A 17,574-nucleotide genomic window follows, 5' to 3' on the forward strand; every position below is an offset into this window, starting at 1 on the left:
TCTACTATAACTCCCATCTGTTGATCTTGGTCTTTGTTTTAATTATGCTTCATCGTGACATGTTGATCATCTCTCCACATTCAACATGTCGACCCCTTATCTCCGTCTCTTCTCCGCATTCATATTAAACTTGACACCAGCCGAGTATATTGACTGGGTTTTGTATCATTTTGACCGCTAGAGAAATGACCTTCATATTGCCTATCACAGTCTTGTACACCAGTCTCTCCCATGCGCCACTTGCCATCCGCACAACCCTGTTTCGACTGCCATACCTAAGAAGCCTGCGATACAAATTCCACCCGAGTCTGACACTGACGTTGCACCAAGACTGAATTCTCTGTCGTGCTCTGCTACTTCCTCTCCAATTCTGCGGAATGTGCTTACATAGACGATTCCTCCGAGCAATCCTTCCCAGAATGTGATTGCAAACACGAACCATATGTTGGGTAGAAAGGGGAACATGGCGTGAACTGCCAGGATCACCAGATTAAGACACTGCAGAAGCGAAGGGAGGTACAGCGCATGGATCCGAACGAATGGCAACGAAGATCGCGATATGAAAACGCCTAGTTGATAGATGGCATTGTAGGTTGGGTAAAAGGAGCGATAATGTTCGAAGGGTGTCTGGTCAAGGGGAAACAGCAGTGTAGGCGCCACACCTTGGTTGATGGTATACTCGGCCACATATACAAGGAGCAAAGGCAGCATGCTAAGAAGGGAGTAACAGTCTTCAGCTTACCGTTTTTTATGACTCCTACTGGATGGATATGACTTACTATGGGAAAAAGAGACTCCTGGCTCGCAAGAAATTAGTTTTGAGGTTGCGCCATGTCTCGTTGGGTTGAGATCCCTGGCTGAGTTTGGGAGAAGGAGGCAGACGATTCTCATCGACGGCGTCATTCAAAAGTGACTCGGTGTCGGGGTCTACATCGTCCTGGGCCGCTGCGATATACGAGTGACTTTCGGGCTTGGCTGGCAGTAGAATGAAGAAGCTGAACAACATGATGACAGGTAGGAAGGAAAAGACGAGCAAGCTAGTCCGAACGCTGAGGCCTATGGCAGTGGTAGCCAAGACGTATGCACCAGAGCCGATCAAGCCTGCACCGCCAGTTCCTGAGCCCCAAGCAGCCAGACTGAAAGGTCCGTAGAAGTGGGTAAGACCTAGGAAGCTGAGTTCACCTCCTCCGCTGCTTATGGAAGCCAGTATCACTCCTAGCATCTTGAAAGAGATAGAGCCATTGTTCGCGTTGGGGTCGGTCGAAGATGGACTCAAAGCAACAAGCAACATGCCACATGAAGAGAGGGCGACGAATGCTAGGATGCGCAAGTTGTAGGGGACAAGATGGATGTAGTAGGGAGCGGTCAGCTTGACCAGGAAAGAGGGGACGACATCGAAGAGCAAGACGAGCGACTTTGGCACAGCGGGACCGACGAGATCAAGTGCACTGGACAGAATTATCACATATAGGACATTGTTGATGAGGCCTGGTTGATAGTGTCAGCAGGATCATGCAAGGTACAGAAGTGTGTACAGGGTGCAGGTTGAATCAGGGGGTGCGACGGATGCTCACCGAACAACCAGAATGAGCCAACGACACGTTTGTCGACGCCCTCAAACATGGTCGCCAGTCTTTGGCGAAATAGAGCCCAGGACGATGAAGGAGCACCTGGCAGAGGGAGCATGTTCCGACAGGCAGGGATGGAGTGTGTTATGACAGCACGTTATGCGGTGTGGATACGTTAGTTTTGTGGTGACGCAAAGAAGTTTAGTTTTGAGTAGCGGCGGGCCCGGGAGCCCTTGGGCTAAAGCAAGCAAGCGTCGCGACCAGGGAAGGACCAGTGTGCGTCGAGCGAGATGGCTGTCCTTGACCTCTTCTTCCTCTGACCTTTGTCCTCTGTCCACTGCTCTGAATTCTTTCTTGGACTTGGCTCGTTCCTCAACTCTGAAACCCGCCCGTGCCAGCATGCGCAAGCCCTGCAGCTGCCCATGGTAATCCCCTCTCAGTCCACCCTCGCCCAAATGTCTTGAACTATTCTAACACTCAGTTCCCGTGTCAAGATGGATAATCGACTGCCACAACCCTCGACTCAGCCCTTTGCGGCCACCCATTCTGCCGCTTCGCAACCCTCGTCGACGTCGCATACTCCTCAACATAGCCAAACGGCGCAACCACCAGTCCAGATACCTTTCTCGGATCCCTTCCACACGCGCGACCCATTCATGCCCTCGTCTGCCCAGCACAGCAGACGCGACAGCTATAGCATTGCTCCCGCGACCCCTGCCATGGGCGCACCTTACGAAAGAGCTTGGAGCACACAGCCACAACCCCCAGGTACGAACATCAAGAGCAGCGCGTGTCGCAGGGCTGCTGCTGCTGTCTGAATCGCAGGGTTCAAGCAGCACCAGCAGCCACGAGACCGTGCTCTCCAAACCCGCCGATCGCTCCGGGAAGCCCAAACTTTAATCAGATTTTCTAACCACCCCGGATTTTAGCTCACACTCAGCACCCCCAAACAGCTCAACACCACCAACTCTCTCAAGCATCCCATACCAATCCGCCTCAGAGCTCCTCCTCGTCAGCCTCCGCTTCGGCTCCTACCACTACTCACATGTCAAGTGGTCCGTTCCCCTACGACTCTGCTCGACGTCGCTCCGTAGGCAGCGAGCGCTATCCTGGAGGCATGTGCCGTCATGGCGTCCGCCGTCAAGCTTGTCGCGAAGAACATGAGCTGACTTTGTTGTAGCGCCGCTCGATCCTCGACCACCGCCGCCTCTTTCTTATTCCTCCCGCAATATGCCGCCGCCTTCGCCCACTTCCGGTCCAAGCAGCTCTGCATTCTCCATGCCTGCGCCGCGTCATACTCCCTCTGCATCGCCCTACGTTGGCTCAAGAGAGCTGCCTCCCTTCAACTCGAGACCTGGCGCAACCATGTCCATCTCGTCTCTGATCGGTGGTGACTCTTCGCGCCATGGTAACCACTCGCCAAAGACTGTTGCGACTGCCCCATCGCCGCCTATGAAGCCTATACATCCCTCGTCCCCGCAGAGAGCTCGCTCGGCCAGCACAAGAGCTCCGAATGGCCACTTCCCGCGACCACACAGTCCTACTAGTATTTTGCAAGCCCAAAGGCAGTCAGATTCCATGTCTCAGCCATTCAATCAATCTGGCCCTCATCAGCCTCCACACATGTCTCAACACAACGCTGCTCCAGGCTTCCGTCCCTTCCAATCATCTCCACCATCCGCTCAACATGAGGAACATCAACCATACCCCGGTCATGCGCCTTCACGTCCAAACAGTCAACCCATGCATGCTCACCTCGATCAAGAACTACGGAATCGACAAGATATGCACGACCGACCTCCGCCACGTCATCCTTCTGCATTCCCACCATACGTCGATCACATGGGCAGACCTGGCCCTTCTTCACAGCCACCTTCAAGACCTGACCCCGACCGACAGGAGCTGAACGGAAATGGTCATCACCAAGGCCCTCATACTATGTCGCACACTGCCCGCTCTACGCCTGCACCCCCGCCTCCACCTCAGTCATACGGTCGCCTCAATTTTGGTTCTGCGCGAGAAGATTATCCTGGATTGTTCCGTCCTGCAGTACAAGCGCCGAGCAGGGAAGAGATGGAACAACGTGGTCCACATAATGAGAGGCCTGACTACCGATACACGCCCGCCATGAATGGCATGGACGATAGGCAGAGGCCAAATGCCGCACATTACGCCATGTATGGTCCACCAGGTTATGAAGCGAGAGAGGGAGATGAACATCCGTTGCAACGAGCCTTCCTGGGTGTTGCATCAGAAATGAGGCACAAGAATGGACGTGCATCGCCGCTGCCACAGGCAGTCCATGGAGCACAGCCAAGGCATACCGGTCCTGGAGCAGATCCTGGCGTCAAAAGTGAGTTTGGTCGAATGTTTTCCGGTCTCGGCAGTGGTGTTGGTAGTAATACTCCCACAGCCGGCATCGCAACCCCTTCACGCGGCAGTCCAGCTAGGCAGGCCGATGCCAACGACGAAACCGACAGCAGAAAGGCAAGAAGCAGATTGAGAGAAGATACCCGAGAGGACAGCGACAGTGTCGATGGTAGAAACACTCCTACTGCCAGCCAGAGGGGTAGTAAGCGACCAAAGACGACACATGCACAACCTCATCATCACCATCATCATGCCCATGCCCATCAGTGAGTGTTTCAAATCCCTTTCTTGATGACCACGCTGATGCTGACAAGACTTTCTAGCCATCACCACCATCATCACGGCTTGCCAGAGGAGCAAATGGCCCACGCCTCTGCTCCCTTCCATCCTCTCCGCTACCCGTCTAACGCCAGTACTCCACAACAACCTGGATCTGCTGCTCCACCTCCTCCTCATCACCACCACCATCACCATCATCACGCCGTTCATGCCCACGCTCCTCATCACCACCACCACAACGTGAGACCTCCGCCTATGCCTTCAGCACGCAAACCCCAAACTACTATCTCTAATCAGGAGTTGTTGGCATCTGTCTCAACTCTGCCGCGAAAACACCTTGGAAGTCAAGTCTACTCCACCAAGCTCAGTCTGCCTCCCAGGGAGTCCACACCCCTTGATTTCAAGTATCACTTCAAGAGCTCTGTCAAACCGATCCCACGCTTCGAAGACAAGGCAAACTGCACCTTCACCGTTCGCGTTCCACGCGCCTACCTTGGTGCCTCCAGCGCTGCCGAAGAAGATAGTAGTACCATTGCCGGTGGTCTAGAAGAAATTTGTAAGACGCGCGCAGTCTGGGGCTCTGATGTCTACTCTGACGACTCTGACCCCATCGCTGCCGCTGTCCACTCCGGCTGGATCCGTGGTGACTTTGGCGAATACAACGAAGATCTTCGCGAGCTGTTTAAGGAAGGGCAAGAAGATGCTTCGGAAACTCCAGATTTGAACAAAGTATACACAGAGAAGCCCGCGAGGCCTCTGCGTGCGCCACAAAAGGCTGACTTGCACATCACGCTACTCATTCTGCCAGCGCTGGCCTATTACACGGCCTCGACTCAGAACTTCCTGCGCTCTCGGGACTGGGGATCTGACCACGACGGTGTCAGCTATATGATACACTCGATCGAGTTTGTCGAGGAGAGTTCGACCAACAGATTTGTTGAGCGCAGTGCAGCTGCCAAACATCAGCGTATCAAGGATGATCTTGCTCGTAGAAAGGAAGCAGCAGAGAGTCTGCTTGGATTGTTGCAGGGCCCGAGAAGGAACATGACGCCTGCGAGCTCGAATGTCTCTGTCGGTGCTTAGAATGAGTGTAGTAGTCTTATGATCAAAAGTAATAACGTTTTTCTTCTACTCTAAAAGCTATCTTTGTCATGTCTTTAGTGTGCTGTCATATCATCGAGAGGTCTACTAGCAGCGAGACTGATTTAGCTATTTGTAGTTAGCGCTGGGACCAGAATTCACGTGCGCAGGCTCCCTGGCAGCGGAAGGAGCAATCTGACGAGCCGTGTATATAGAAATGGTAGACCGTCTTCCACCGAATCAGCGTCTGTGATGAGACACATCGGATGTGAAATAATCATATCGAAGAATCCAGGATCAAAGACTGGCCCCAGTCTGCTCGAGTGGATGTCCTCGACACAATCGACCTCCTTAATATGCAACACAAACATGTCCATTCCGCTCAAGACACGAGCGTTGAGCATCAAGATGCTAGATCTAGCTGCAGCTCCAAATCAGTAGTACACGTAGAGAGATGGCAATGATCTATGGAGGCCGTGGAGCTTGTAGCATCATGGAGCATGTATAACCATTGCTGGGTTGTGGAAAAGCGTCAAGGCTTGACCTTGAGCCGCATAGTCTAAACTCATGTTTTGAGAGTTTCGAGTGTATATGCTAGAAATGTGCTTTGATTGTGCAGGAGGTTGGTCGCAGAAGCGGAGGGTAAAACAGCATGGCTGCAGTGTAGCGGCATCTCATTGAACACCAAGGAGAAATTTGACCCAAAAGTCCCGCGGGGGTCATCGTATCCAAGGAAAAGCATAGATGATGAGAAACGACTTTGTGCTATACAAGGTATGCTGGCTCGGGACCAAGGAAGAGACTGGACCTGTCAAAAGTCAGTCGTAGCTGCGGAGTGCCATATCGAATTCATGATTGGCAAGTGTGGGCATTGACACAGTTCACAAATCCAAAGAGACGGAACAGATGTTTCTCAGTGTCAAATGTGGCATTAAAATTTCTACATAAGGGAGGCACAAAAGAAAGGGAGGAGAGAATGATTATATTCATCATTCCTTTGCCAGCTTAAGTAACAGCATTCTGCTCTCCTCCCCAAACAACTGGACCCAGGACCTTGGTTTGCCAACACCGACCTCTGAATCCAAATTTCAATTCTTCCTCCAACAAGAAAACGCCTCCCATAAAACACCAAAAGAATAGCCGCAGAGGCGGTTGCATTGGCAAAAGCGAACCTCTGCAATGCAAGCGACTTATGAAAACCAACCCAATATCGAGACGACAAGGATATTGCTTTTCTAAAGGACAGCCGCACTCAAGCCATAATATATCAAAATGAAGTTGCAATTGAGACACAAAGTCCCATGCAATCATTAACGCTCGTTACCAGTCAGCAAAAACTGCGTCCAGTCCTCCTCGTTTTTCCCACAAAGTAAATCGGTCTAGGGGGTATTCGCGGGAGTGTCTGGAGCAGGCGAATGAGCGCCATACCCCATATGTCCGGTCCATTATCCGGTTTCCAATGAAAAGTTGCTGCAACGCAAACACAGTGCTTCGATGGGTGGGCGATGATCTGGGTTCTCTCTTTTCCGAGAGATGTCTCCTGGGTGTACGCATGTGTGAGAGTTGTATTCCAGGCATCTCGTGTTGGCGTCTTTTGAGAATTGTGCTTCATCTCGTTTGGCGGTCCAGGCAAAGAGCCACAATGACGGGCAAACGAGCACCAAAGGGCAAGGCCAAAAGAAACGGCAAGACGAGGACAAGAAGGCAAGTCCAGACGTTGCGTAAGCAGCGAGAAGAGATGTCGCAGAACAAAGAAAAGAAGCGAGAAAAACATCCCCACACAGCGGTATCTGAGAGGGCAGCGGATGTTTGGAATCGTCGGTAGAGGGGCGGGAGGGATGGGGCTTCGAGTACCGGAACATTACCCCTGTCGAAACTACGACTCTCATCCTTTGAATGTCTCTTCCTTCTCTACCAGCCTTCAGCTCAACTGCCAAATGCATGGGCTGGCGAAGCACCAATACAAAAGGGAGGGCGAGGCATGGGAGGAGTGGCATAAGCACTACCGGAGGAGACGGATGTGAGGAATTTCGACAACGCAAAAGTCGAGCGCGCCAAAGCTGCAGCTCGAGACATACATCAAGAGAGAGCACAACACAGTGGCGACTCCGATCAATAAAAACAATGAATTTTTTTCTTGTTAACATCAGTTTGTAACGTGCACCGACCAGTCCGAAAACTGATCATCACGCTTCTTTTTCTCCTGCGGAGGAGCGGCATCTACTTGGTTAGACCAAGAATAAGAGCAGCATCAACTCGGGAGGAGAGAAAGAATGAGACTCTGGAACACCAAACCAGGTCTGAGCATATTTAAAGTCTCCCTATATGCAGGTGTCGACAACACCCGTAGCACACGGGTGACTCAGAAGAACTCACGCGGCCAATGGAGTTCAAAAGGTCATATGTGAGCCGATAGCAAGCTATCACCGGGCATGATCGGCGAATGGATCTTGTGGTTGCAAATGAGTGTTACTCCTTTGCGGGCTGGATGGAGAGTTGTCTACGGGAGATGCAACTTCTGCAAAGTTGCCATGACTGCTGGCACGAATGTGTGTAGGTCGACGTGTTGCAGCTTCGACATTTTGGGAGCCAACGAACCCAACCTTTTCGCTCGGACTGAAGCCAGAGCTCAAGATAGGAGACGTGACGCCCGGATAGTCGGAAAGTTGGAATTTGCGAGGCGAAAGGGTGTATGATTGGCCATTGAAACGATTTGCTGAATTGTCACTGGTGTCGACGGTCGTAGCACTGGTTGCTTGTTCGTAGGTAGGCACTCGCGAGGAGATCGAAGAACTTCTGCGAGAGAAGCTAGTGCGTGATGCATGTGTCGCAGAGAAGCTCTGTGGCGGCATGCTCTTGAGCTCTTTAGGATACTGATCGGCTGGAGCTGTTTCATTGCCAGCATGAGCTAACATGTAACCAGCTCTGATAAGTCCGACGAGCACGATCAGCAAGTAAATGATTAGCACGCAAGTTGAGATGATAGCTTCTTGCCTCACAGCCTTTTCCAGTGAACGAACAACAAAAAGGACAGCTGAAGAGATTTGGCCGCCAGCATCAATGGTGTCTGGTTCAGACAGCATCGAGCTGTTTCCTGATGAGGTATCGTTGATCTTTTCCATGGTTCCGAGAGAGAAAGTGTCGTTGTTGACCATTGGGAAGTCAACATGAGCATGATCACTGACCCAAGTCAAGGCTTTCTGTATGCCTTCAATCTTGAGCGTGATCAGACAGTTCACAACTTCTTGAACGGGATCTTCCAGGACCGTACCACCAAAAGTGGCATTGATCGCGTCATTCATCCCATCGACGAAAAGGTTGAGAGTGTTGTTGACTGCTCCAGTTGTGGTATTGACCCAGCCAAAGATGTCTTCATTGATTTTGGTGTTGGTCACGTTGATGACATGATTGGTATCAACAGCCCATGCAAGAGAAGCATTGTTGAGTGCCCATTGCACCTTATCAGCGAAGGCATCCACTTGCTCGGTAAGCTCTGGGACCTCTTTTTTGATCGTCTGAAGTAGGATATATTGGCAGAGACAACCAAGAAGTCCGGCAATTGCAAGAGAAAGAACGAACAACGCAGGTGTTGTTGTGGCATAGGCGACTGTCCATCTCACAAGTGTCCGTGCACGGGTCGATGAGAAGTGGTTCGAAACTTTGACACCAAAATCGGCTGTGTACGGACGCGAGACGACGTAGACAGCATCCATAGGGTCGTTTATATGTTTGATAGCTCTTGCTCGTTGTTCTTGTAAACGCCAGCGACGAACCTCTCGGTAAGCCATGGGAACGCAGGCAAGGATTGCAGCAATGATGAGGACAGAAAGGAAAATCTTCTTTGCTAGCGTAATCACATCTGCGAGGTCATCAAAGAAGTCGTTGATGCCGTGATTGTCAGAGCAGAATGTGAGTTTCTCCTTTGGCGGAACATGAAACATTGATCGATTCATGGTATATCTGCCCATTGATTCATTGAGCAGTTTCTTGACCTCTTCAAAAGGGAAGCGAAGAGCTGTGTTTGTTGCATTGTGAACTTCAGCAAATGTCGGAATGGAGTCGTTCAATTTGTCTAGCCCTTGGTCGTATCCGGAGGGAAGTTGCAATGAGTCGAGTTTGGCGATTGATGAGTTCAAATTGATCTCAGGAATGTCGACATTCTTTCCAGAGAAAAAGCTGCCGACATCTTCAATCGCACCAGTAAATTTGTTCATGGCCTTCTGGAAGTCATTGACAGCATCACCAAGTTCGGTACCTACGTCTTTGGCGGTGGAATTCAAGAAGTTTCCAACATCCTCAGCAACATCAATGGCAACGTGTAGGCTACCACCAACAGCGAAGGTGAAAAGACAGATGTAGGTCGAGGTGAGAAGGTTGACGTAGAACACAAAAACCTCCTCAAGTACAGTGACGCTGAGCAGAAGCATTGACATCAACCCGTTAATGGCCTTCTCGATTCCTGATGCGGTGAGTTCGTTCACGCCAGACGACATGTAGTAAGGCATGCTCGCCATGGCGCTTCCGACATTTTCCACGCCAGTACAAGCAGAGAGTGCTTCTCTTTTTGCGGAAGTCAGGTTCGTATTCACACTTCCAATAGCGAGTAGTGCCCGTATCAGGACGAGAAGAATGAGAATTGTCCAGCGGTTGATCCAAACCTGCGAGAGCCTAGCTCGAAGACCAAGGTATGGTGTTAGGTATGATGGTTGATCGGAGGACGGTCGTGGTACATCTTGCGTAGCGTAGTAGTTCCGCATCTCATGGTCGCCAGCGGATAGAGAAGGAGGCGCAGCCGGAAAAGCATGCTGTTGATTCTCTGCGGAGGACATGGTTGAGGAAATGGAGTGTGATTATCTGACCAGCAGGATAGGCGTTAGTGGAAGTCGAGAGCACGGAGAGTGCGACGCAATGATCCGAGTTTGAGCTGCCAAAAAGTTTGTATGTAAAGCACAATCAATAGCGATTGTCTGCAGAAGTGAAGGTATGAGAATGAAAGGAAGACAATAGCGAAGTCGATTGCGGAGCGTACGAGAATAAAGACAATAGCTGTTTTTGAATGACAACAAAGAAATACATGCATTGGCTTACCTGGTTGACGGCCATGGCCCAGTCGTGCAGCCACAGACCTCGCTGTCTGAGACTTAGAGCAAGGCTCCAAGTCAGAAGATTCACGCGCCATTCCACTCAAACCAGTCTCTATTCTGGGATATGGGAATTGTTTCCTGCCAGAGCGCTGTTTCTATTAGCGCCCTGTAAAGGAAAAGTTGACGGATTCGTAAAGCTGCAAGTCGGGTCTTTGATCGGGCGGTTAGAGTAACGCGCATGCGCGAACAAAGAACCACCCGACCCAAAGCCCTCATGTTCTGTCTGCTTCAGAACGCCGGGGCGCGATCAGCAGATAGAACATGTTGCCCAGTTGTCGTTAGCAGGGCGATTCCGTATCTCGCCCTGGGAGACTCCTCGTCTACGCACGACGGCGAGTTTTGAGACGAGAAGCCCGAAGAAAAAACATGAGCGCCTCGCTGCCGCTTTATCGAAACACACGCTGACGTAGCAGCCACACCGATTTGTGTGGCTAGACAAGGGCAAGCCTGCTTGTACGCCACATGTTGACGCACGTGCCAACCAGCTCGACTTCATCAAATCTCATGGAAGCTTGCTCCTTGACGACGGTCCCCTCGACATGCACGTCTTGTTCAACATTCAAGCATCCCATGGAGAGGCTACATCGTACTGAATTCCCATGTGGATTATCCGGATACGAAATAATCACCACGATTGTCCACGAACCACGTCCTTGCGATCGGCCTAGGGTCAACGATGTACTTTTTCTTTCGAACTTGCGAACCGGACAGAACGAATGTCAAGTCGCAGAGTATCGTTCAACCGACTGCTCAGCTTACTGGCACTGCTTCTTTCCGTTATCACGAACCTCCTTTACTCTCTACGAGGTCTGTATACTTCTCCCGAGCTCCCACTTCGCGAACTGTGCTATCATGCTTGGTCAAAATACACGAGGATATTCGGTCAGTTGCACGCAGACCCGGGATCTGAATTTTCCTGCGTCTACTTGGTAACCTCTGTACGGTAAATCAAGATTCACGTGATGCAAAAGTGTAAGGTCAGTGAGGGTAAAGCGATGATAAAGTGAACAAAAAGTACCGTCTCAGTGACGGCTATGTGAAGGGAATGTGGGAGATCAGTAAACATCTGGCTTTGATTGAACAATCAGGTAGGTGGGTGAGCGAACAATAGACCCTGCCACATGCAAATCTAATCGCTGCCTGGCTGTTGCTGCCTCAGGCAATGTCCTTCAGACCCGCGTTCGACTCCTGATCGGACCTTTCCTTTTACACCAACATCCATTATGCATTCATCGACCAAGAAGTGGAAAGCGCCCCGGGTCAAGGCTCGCGAAGAAGGCCAACGCAGACTCAAAGGCAGAAAGCATCTCTGCCCTGAGTCACCTTTCTTTACAGAACATTTCAACTTTCAGCAGCAAGAGACAATCATGCTCAAGGAGAAAGAGATGTACCTTGAGAGGCATGTGCCCATTACCATTCCAGTTAGGCCTTTTGGTGGGAAGATCTTTGCCCCGTTGGTGCTTGAAATCTTTAATGAAGATTTTCAGTACAGCGACTCGACATCCATGGAGGGAAAGTTCTTGCAGACCTCATGCAGCCCAGTGCTTTGTATGGCCACCGTCTGGCAGGAGGATTTCGAGCAGAACAAGTTCTTTGTCTACCCTGCTAATGCCCATGCTACTTCGGTCGTCGCTCTCTTCCCCAGTATCCAGGAGCTCAAATTCGAAGGCAACGACAGAATCGCCAGTAGCATCGTTCATCGCCGTTTCTTACCTTTTCCTCGTCATCCTTGCAACCAAACCGTGAACTGGACCGTGCGACCATACCTGAAGCCTCACAGCTTTGACGAAATCATGGAGAGTCACGCACCCACCGAGGAAGAAATCTTGACATTTGACTGGGAGATTGGTCTTCCCAACGACGAAGATCTTCAGATTGGTCTTCCAATGTCATTCAACAAAGAGAATGGTGATTCTGGAAGCAAAGATAGATTCAGCAACGACCCTTACGATGGCGTCAAAGCTGATCGCTTACTTGGTCACGACCTCCTTGCAGCGCTCGATCCCCAAAACGTCTATTTCTGACAGATGTCGACTTCGAAAGCTCATCGCACACGAGCATTGGAGCAGTATCGATACCCCTGCATCATGATTGCGTCTCGTCAGATGTCAATCTGCATCAAAACCCTCACACTCACCTCCATCCTGGACATACAACACATCATCATTCTCATGTAGTCGTCTCGACATTTGACGAAACACCATGATTCTTTCACGACATTCCGATTCGTCATCAAGCTCAACTTTCACGACAACTACGACTCACAATCGACGATTTACGACTGACGACTTACGAATTCATGCCCTTGATATTACGGTTTCTCTTGTTGCACAACGCGATTCTCTCCATGCATTGGGTGCACGCTTCTAATGAGAAGCTCGCCCGTTCAATGCTCGAATGCGAGCAAGCTCTTGATGTTTTTCATTTTTCGCAACTCGTTCGCCTTCGCAAATCTTGCGTTCTGCGAGTTCGCTATCATTTCTGATCTCCGGTGCTCTACTGCTTCTCTGGCTGTGGGACGGAGAATGAAAATTTGTCTTCTTCATTTGCATATTTGATATCGAAATCCAATCCAACAGTCATGCTATTAATTATCTGTTTCTCATGAGTGATTTTATGTGTTTGTTGGCTTGCCCAGCCATTTACATCGCGGTCTCTTGTTGCGACTCGAATTCGTCTGATATGTCCAGGACACGCATAATCGACATGAACAATAAGATAAGTCTGTGGAAGGTTGCTTGGACAGGGTGCTACAAGCAGCAAGCTCGAGAAGACGACTTGTGGCATGTGAAACATACGTCATGGAAGCTCCACCCCCTCTCTTAAGATCTTCACATTCAATTAACCTTTCCTACCTTGATATCGATGCTCCAAACCATCTCCAGATCAATATGAGCATGTTTTCAAAACTCCCGTGGAGCTCGGGCGGCGAGCAACAGCAACAGCATGAAGAAGAACAATCCCTCACATCAGTGCTGCCGACACCGCAAGCACGCAGCGATCTCACCTTGCTGGTCGCCAACTGCACCGAAACCATGAGAAAAGGCATCACCGACACTTTCGACCTCAACCAGATTGGAAAGATGGAAGACATGATGTCGAAGCTCAAGGTCGACGAGAGTGCACAGAACTCCGATCCAGCAGCAACACCAGAAAAGACAGAGGAAGAGAAGAAACGAGCAGAGGAGAAGGCACAGAGAGAACAGGCAGAAAGAGAAAGGGAACTGAGTGGTCCCAAGATGCAAGAATTACAAAAGGCTGCACTACAACACTTTGACGACTGGCGTGATTCTGTACTGCTTCGTATCGGAGAAGTCGTCAACCAGCGTGAAGAGGCTGTCTCTCAAAAGAAGGAAGCACATGCACAAACACCGCGTGTTCCATCCAAGAAAGCGCCCGAACCTTCCAAGTACGATGAAGGTGTCAGCAAGGCACTCAAAGAGTTGTGTCCTCCCACAGAGACTCCGCTTGTGGAACTGGAAGAGGAGCATCGTGCTTTGATCCTACACTCAGTTCTGTTGCTGCTACTCAGTCTGGAACACTACTCTGCTCACTCGCGCGTGCTTTTGTTGCACTTGACCAGCAGCTTGAATCTGTCCATCGGCTTCCTGGCAGACGATGAAAGCAAGATCGCTCGCGGCTTGCTGTCTGCCGCCGAGATGAAGGCTGATGATGAAACCAAAAAAAAGCAGGAAGACAACAAGGAGTCTAGAAAGTGGAAAGTCGGGCTGGCATCTGTAGCTGGTGCAGCTTTGATTGGAGTTACTGGTGGTTTGGCAGCGCCACTGGTCGCTGCTGGTATTGGTTCTGTCATGGGCGGTCTCGGTAAGTCTTTTGTATCGTATCTACAGCTTGTCTTATTGACCATCATTCAGGTCTCGGAGCTACCGCTGCGGCAGGCTACCTCGGCACTCTTGCCAGCAGCTCCATCATCGTTGGTGGTCTCTTTGGTGCCTATGGCGGTCGTATGACTGGACAAATGATGGACCAATATGCCAAAGAGGTCGAGGACTTCTCTTTTGTTCCCGTCCGTACCTATCACAAACCTCGCAAGATCGAAAAAGAATATCGTCGTCTTCGTGTCGCCATTGGTATTTCTGGCTGGCTGACAGAGAAAGACGAGGTCGTTGAACCGTGGAAGGTCATTGGACCAGAGATGGAAGCCTTTGCCCTACGTTTCGAACTACAGGCTCTACTCAATCTTGGAAACTCTCTCACGACCATGATTCGCTCAGCAGCCTGGGGATATGCAAAGAGCGAGATCATCAAACGTACAGTCTTTGCTTCTCTTACCGCAGCACTCTGGCCACTGGGTCTTCTCAAGGTTAGCAGAATCATTGACAACCCTTTCAGCGTGGCCAAGTCTCGCGCAGACAAGGCAGGAGAAGTCCTCGCTGATGCTCTCATCAATCGCGCACAAGGTGAACGTCCAGTGACACTTATCGGCTATTCTCTCGGCGCTCGTGTCATCTTCACCTGTCTGAAGTCACTGGCTGCAAGGAAAGCATTTGGTCTCGTCGAGAATGTTGTCTTGCTTGGTGCACCCACTCCCTCTACTGCGGCCGACTGGCGTCTCATTCGCGCTGTGACCACAGGAAGGGTTGTTAATGTCTACTCGACCTCCGACTATATTCTCGGCTTCCTCTATCGCTCATCAAGCATTCAGTACGGTGTCGCCGGTCTTGAACCAGTTTCTTACGTCCCCGGCGTCCAGAACGTCGATGTCACAGATCTTATTGCTGGAAACCACACTTCCTACCGCTACCTTTGTGGCCGCATCCTCCGTAAGATTGGCTTTGAGGATGTCGACCTCGCAGCTGTTGAGCAAGAGGAGAAGGCACTTGAACAAGCCACCGAGGCAGAAGAAGAGGAACGCAAGCAGAATGAAGCCAGCACCAAAGAAGGTGCAACTACAGAGGCAGAAGTCAAGGAGATGGAGAGTGAGGTGCAGAAGAAGAATGAGGCCTCTATGATGGATTGGGCGACTGAAAAGTTCAGGGCTGGTGGTGCTTCGGCGACAAGCGCAGCAAGCCAGGCAAAAGAGTGGGTCCAGAGGAATGTCAATCCAAGAAGTGGAGGCCAGAACGCAAGTAACGATGTCGGTGGCGCGGCTGGAGCGGTTGGAAGCAGTTTAATCTGAAACCAATTCTTCGTAGGATCTGGTATTGAAGCGATTCTTGCTCTGGAAACCCACGGGAATACCGAGACAGGCAGTTAGCACTTGACACTTGACAGGCGATGTCTTGATGTCTGTCACATTGAATGTGACGCCTCTTCTTGAATGACGAGCACTGTTTTTTCACATCTCAGCGCTGTTTTCTGAGAAATTGTGTAATCTCTATACCCACACTTGAGCACCTGTCAAGATCACGCCCATTCTCAAAGCCACAACTGCTAACCACTCCATATAAGCCCCCGAACTAGTGAATATACAGGTGTCACATCCAATGTGACAGAGCCTGATGATTAGTTGTGGACGAGGCGAACAGGTTGTACCGTGTCTGAACCGTGAACAGCATCATTGACCTATATGGCATCAGAGCCACTTGGTATGCCAGAATAGACTCAAGGTGCGTCTGACATTGACCATGTTTGTGGTGCAAGGTGGAAAAAAATTCTTTGGGAGCCGATCTTTGAGATTTGGAACTAATTTACAATGATGACCTCTTCTGACGCATGCTCTCCTTGGTGGTAGTACCCTGAGTGTTGCCTTGCTTCTCGTCTCCAGTCAAAGACAACGACTGAAACCAGAATGTATGTAACGATCCCACTTTCGGCGCTTTAATTGACCTTATTTTCTTTTCCAGAGTTCTCCTCCTCTTGAGCAGCCTGAATCTTTGCGCCGAACAGACAGTGCTTGACGTGGTCGTCGATCTTGTCTCTCACTGCGACACGCAGGTCATGATCGTGGTTGTACCTACAGGCAGCAGCATGCTTGCAGCGGCGATCCTTCAAGAACGTACGGCATGATACGAGAATGTCGTGAGAGTATGGGCAAGATTCCTTGGAACATCCAACCGGGTTACTGTTGCGATGGCAGACCTTCTTCAGTGTACAGTCTTCACCAAGAGGACAAGCTCGGCCGGAGTAGGTCAAACTGTATGGGCAGTACTCGAGTAGGGACTTGACGTGTTCCAGATCTACAGAGACGAAGTCTGTACTTTCAGGATCCGGAAAATGATGGAATATCATCGAGAAATTGTTTTGTTGGTCGTCGTCTTCGTCATCTGATGAGTGCTCTTCTTCCTCGTCGTCAATGCCCAAGTGCGCCCTGTCATCGGGTCCTTCAATAAGGAGTCTCCTGCTGCGCGTAGTGGGTCGCAACATGATCGAAGGAACAAATCTAGATGAGCGACGACCATCTCTTCTGAACTTGTTGACTCGAGGCGCAGCCGTTGACTCAGCTGGGGTTTTGTTGGATTCGAGAGGGACTGAAGTAGTGACATGAACCTTGTTGATGACGGGCTGAGTCACTGGCGAAGTAGCAGCGCTGAGGTTGACTTTAAGGACTTTATCATCGTACAAGCTGTGTGATTGAGTGGAGTATGTCTCGGACACGACGACTGAATCACTGGTACTTAAGGAGGCGGTCTGCGGACACTCGTCGTCGTGCTGAACAGTGGAAGATTCATCCTTGCGACTATTTTCGTAGTGCTGGTGATGAACTGGAGCAGAAGAAGGCTCGTTGCGCTGCACGGCGTCATCAGAGTGGGCGAAGTTGGGAGCAGAAGAAGGCTTGGGAGTAGAGTTAGGCTCTTCGTGCTGCGAGGCACCACCAAACTTAGGAAGGTTGGAAGGAGGGCAAGGTGCGAAGCCATGCTGAGCGGCGTCATCCAATTGGGCGCAGCTGGAAAGTGAATTCGGGACGGCCAAGTTGTTGGATGAATGATCGAACTTGGAGACAACGTGGGTAGGTTGCATAGAAGCGCTGTGGCTAAGATCTTGAGGCGCACTGGCGCACTCGACTTGAAGAACGCGAACGATTAGGTCGTTGAAGAGCTGCTGTTGGTCGAGATCGAGACGCTGGAGGGAATCGCCATACACGTTGAGAGCGTGGATGGTGGCTGGACAGGCAGCCATAATGAGAGGATTCGGACTGGACGCGCAGTAGAGCGATGCGCAGAAGAGCCAAA

At 50.6% G+C, this 17,574-nt stretch overlaps 6 protein-coding genes across 6 annotated transcripts; 3 read left to right on the forward strand and 3 right to left on the reverse strand.

Annotated features, from left to right (window-relative positions):
- Window positions 1–204: 204 nt before the first annotated feature.
- M437DRAFT_54125 (protein btn1) lies at window positions 205–1,686 on the reverse strand (the record flags this gene model as incomplete). Its single annotated transcript, XM_041022637.1, has 3 exons — window positions 205–712; window positions 780–1,488; window positions 1,575–1,686. The coding sequence occupies 3 exons, from the start codon at window positions 1,684–1,686 to the stop codon at window positions 205–207; spliced, it is 1,329 nt and encodes a 442-aa protein (XP_040877606.1).
- A 2,612-nt stretch (window positions 1,687–4,298) lies between these two features.
- On the forward strand, window positions 4,299–5,300 carry M437DRAFT_54293 (Rxt3-domain-containing protein; the record flags this gene model as incomplete). Its single annotated transcript, XM_041022663.1, has 1 exon — window positions 4,299–5,300. The coding sequence occupies one exon, from the start codon at window positions 4,299–4,301 to the stop codon at window positions 5,298–5,300; it is 1,002 nt and encodes a 333-aa protein (XP_040877607.1).
- A 2,420-nt stretch (window positions 5,301–7,720) lies between these two features.
- Window positions 7,721–10,054, reverse strand: M437DRAFT_77294 (uncharacterized protein; the record flags this gene model as incomplete). The annotated part of the gene is made up of 2 exons (XM_041026779.1): window positions 7,721–8,105; window positions 8,211–10,054. The coding sequence occupies 2 exons, from the start codon at window positions 10,052–10,054 to the stop codon at window positions 7,721–7,723; spliced, it is 2,229 nt and encodes a 742-aa protein (XP_040877608.1).
- Window positions 10,055–11,664: 1,610 nt separating this feature from the next.
- M437DRAFT_54041 (uncharacterized protein) lies at window positions 11,665–12,465 on the forward strand (the record flags this gene model as incomplete). The annotated part of the gene is made up of 1 exon (XM_041022622.1): window positions 11,665–12,465. The coding sequence occupies one exon, from the start codon at window positions 11,665–11,667 to the stop codon at window positions 12,463–12,465; it is 801 nt and encodes a 266-aa protein (XP_040877609.1).
- An 873-nt stretch (window positions 12,466–13,338) lies between these two features.
- M437DRAFT_77296 (DUF726-domain-containing protein) lies at window positions 13,339–15,581 on the forward strand (the record flags this gene model as incomplete). Its single annotated transcript, XM_041026780.1, has 2 exons — window positions 13,339–14,266; window positions 14,317–15,581. 2 exons carry the CDS (start codon window positions 13,339–13,341, stop codon window positions 15,579–15,581), a joined length of 2,193 nt encoding a protein of 730 aa, XP_040877610.1.
- Window positions 15,582–16,222: 641 nt separating this feature from the next.
- Window positions 16,223–17,521, reverse strand: M437DRAFT_86672 (uncharacterized protein; the record flags this gene model as incomplete). The annotated part of the gene is made up of 1 exon (XM_041028509.1): window positions 16,223–17,521. The coding sequence occupies one exon, from the start codon at window positions 17,519–17,521 to the stop codon at window positions 16,223–16,225; it is 1,299 nt and encodes a 432-aa protein (XP_040877611.1).
- Between the last annotated feature and the right edge of the window lie 53 nt (window positions 17,522–17,574).

The sequence above is a fragment of the Aureobasidium melanogenum genome (genome assembly GCF_000721775.1).
Source record: "Aureobasidium melanogenum CBS 110374 unplaced genomic scaffold scaffold_19, whole genome shotgun sequence".
In the NCBI taxonomy this organism is placed as follows: domain Eukaryota; kingdom Fungi; phylum Ascomycota; class Dothideomycetes; order Dothideales; family Saccotheciaceae; genus Aureobasidium; species Aureobasidium melanogenum.